The 2,467-nt window shown below is 48.6% G+C and overlaps 1 protein-coding gene across 1 annotated transcript; it reads left to right on the top strand.

Annotated features, from left to right (window-relative positions):
• Positions 1 to 263: 263 nt before the first annotated feature.
• On the top strand, positions 264 to 2,163 carry rasd1 (RAS, dexamethasone-induced 1). The gene is made up of 2 exons (XM_084567158.1): positions 264 to 650; positions 890 to 2,163. Exons 1-2 carry the CDS (start codon positions 380 to 382, stop codon positions 1,417 to 1,419), a joined length of 801 nt encoding a protein of 266 aa, XP_084423284.1. The 5' UTR covers positions 264 to 379; the 3' UTR covers positions 1,420 to 2,163.
• The last annotated feature ends 304 nt before the right edge of the window (positions 2,164 to 2,467 follow it).

Genomic DNA, 2,467 nt, shown 5'->3' with positions numbered 1-2,467 from the left:
GTCTCTGTCCCGCCGCCTTAATGTTATAACGTGTTTTTTTTTTTTTTTTTTTTAGGACGGATAATTAATGCTTGTTTGTTGCTGCTTCCCATCGGTCTGGTCTCGTCTTCTTCAGAAATGACTGACTGACGCACCACTGGGAGTTTGGTCCGCCTTTCAGTGCGCTCAACAGAGGCACCGACTGCCGACTCGATGGGCGCTGACGCGGACAGGAGGAGGGGCCCCGCGGAGGAGCTTAAATACGCGGCTCCAGTCCTCGGACTTCATCAACGCAGAGCAGAGCGACCAAGAGCATCCCTACTGAAAGCTCAGCCACCTTTTTTACGCACAAGTGCAGCGCATATCCAGAGAGACGCAGACAACGCGCCAGGGTCTAAAGATGATTAAGAAAATGTCTCCGTCCGAGAGCGACTTTGACATCCCAGCAAAGAACTGCTACAGGATGGTGATTTTGGGGTCCACCAAAGTCGGGAAAACCGCCATCGTGTCGCGGTTTCTTAACGGGAGGTTCGACGAGCAGTACACGCCGACCATCGAGGACTTTCACAGGAAACTGTACAGCATCAAGGGAGACGTTTACCAGCTGGACATACTGGATACATCGGGGAACCACCCTTTCCCCGCCATGAGGAGACTTTCCATACTGACAGGTACTTATCCACAGCTTTGTCTCTGTTTTGATGAGGTAGAATAGTTGTGCAGAAATCAGAAGAACTGATGTTTAACTGCTGCAAAGAAGCGGGCGATGTGCGCACCGTGCGCCTTTAACGCATGGATGCGAGGTGCGCCAGTGCTTGTTATGCAGTTCTGTTATTGTGCATATGCATATTGCTCGTGGTCATTCAATGCAAAGAAATCTAACCAAACCCTTCTACTTGTTTTCCTCCAGGTGACGTGTTTATCCTCGTATTCAGCTTGGACAACCGAGACTCCTTCCAGGAGGTGCAGAGGCTCAAGCGCCAGATCTACGAGACAAAGTCGTGCCTAAAAAACAAGATCAAAGAGAACATCGACGTGCCTCTGGTCATCTGCGGGAACAAGGGCGACAGAGAGTTCTACCGCGAGGTGCAGCAGGAGGAGATCGAGCAGCTGGTGGCCGGAGACGACAAGTGCGCGTACTTCGAGATCTCCGCCAAGCGCAACGAGAACGTGGATAAGATGTTTCAGACTCTGTTTACCTTGGCCAAGCTACCTCACGAAATGAGCCCCGACCTTCATCGGAAGGTGTCCGTGCAGTACTGCGACATGCTGCACCGAAAGTCTCTGAAAAACAAGAAGCTGAAGGACATTGGGGAGGCATACGGCGTGGTCACGCCGTGCGCCCGGAGACCCAGCGTGCACAGCGACCTCATGTACATAAAGGAGAAGGCCATCGGGGGCGGCCAGGGCAAGGACAAAGAGAGATGTGTGATCAGCTAAGCGCGCGCCGAGGAGCAGACTCGAGACCAAATCTTTGTGCAGAGAAGGAGCCTGACGCGTCAGCTTGAGAGGCCACCTGTGCGGCCGGCTGAGCTCAAACTGACACCTGAGGTGTGGAGACGCCGGGGCCGCAGCCGCCGCCGTGCGCTCCGGCGCTGCGCCGTTTCCAAGGACAATGACTGGACGACTCCGGCTTGAACTGCCAAATAAAAACACCGTCCACGAGACATTTGAGAATGTTAGCTTGTTCTGTCAATCAGAGCCTAATGTGTAACGTGGCTTCATACCTTGTGAGACTCGCATCGATGCGTGCAGTGTGTTTAGTTGACGTTATGCCTTTTACAGACGCCGGAGAGGAGAAAGAAGAGACTCCTGGCTCAAGAAGTGCATTGCTGGGGTTGGGGAGAAAATACCGTTGTTTACATCTTATTATAGATTTTATAATGGCTAAGTACACTTGAATGTTCTGTTGCATTTTGGACTATTTTTATTGTGAATGTATATTTATTGTCAATGTCAATTTTTGCAAAAAAAAAGTCAAAGAAAATCTTTGAATGTAATAAAAAAAAGAAACAAACTAAAACACTTTTGCATGGCTTCTCTATTACTTATCTCATGTTTACTCTACAATGTTGAGATTATATGGAAAACCTTCACACTTGCCATTCACCATCATTATCTAAAATCAGTGCAGCATGCGGACACTCCTGCTAAGAGTCATCCACAGGCACAAGCAATAGTCATCTATTGCCCGATCAACCCCGGTGACTAGTGCACAAAATCAGCAAAAGCCTTATTTTTGTACAACTCGTGCAGATATGTAGGACTTGCATCTAGCTTTTACATCTATTAACAACTGTCTTTAACGGAATCTAGTCATGTCAGCGTCAGGTGAGCAGCACCCATCAATGTGCCTGTTAAAGCCAAACTCCTCAGCAGTCTTTTAAGGCTCAAAAAGCTACTTGGATAAAACGTCTTCAAGAAACTCCACGAGTCCAGTTGCCCTTGTTTCACATTGTCTTTAGGTATATTTTAGAACTTTTAGAAC

The sequence above is a fragment of the Chelon labrosus genome (assembly GCF_963514085.1).
Source record: "Chelon labrosus genome assembly, chromosome: 19".
NCBI classification, from domain to species: Eukaryota; Metazoa; Chordata; class Actinopteri; order Mugiliformes; family Mugilidae; genus Chelon; species Chelon labrosus.
Note: the sequence above shows the minus strand (reverse complement) of the source record. Positions and strands in the feature narration are given on the sequence as shown.

Excerpts from the sequence above, each read along its gene's own strand:
- rasd1 (XM_084567158.1), top strand. The coding sequence starts at position 380 with ATGATTAAGAAAATGTCTCCGTCCGAGAGCGACTTTGACATCCCAGCA. Across the intron at positions 651-889 it reads GAGACTTTCCATACTGACAG|GTGACGTGTTTATCCTCGTA; the intron begins GTACTTATCCAC and ends GTTTTCCTCCAG.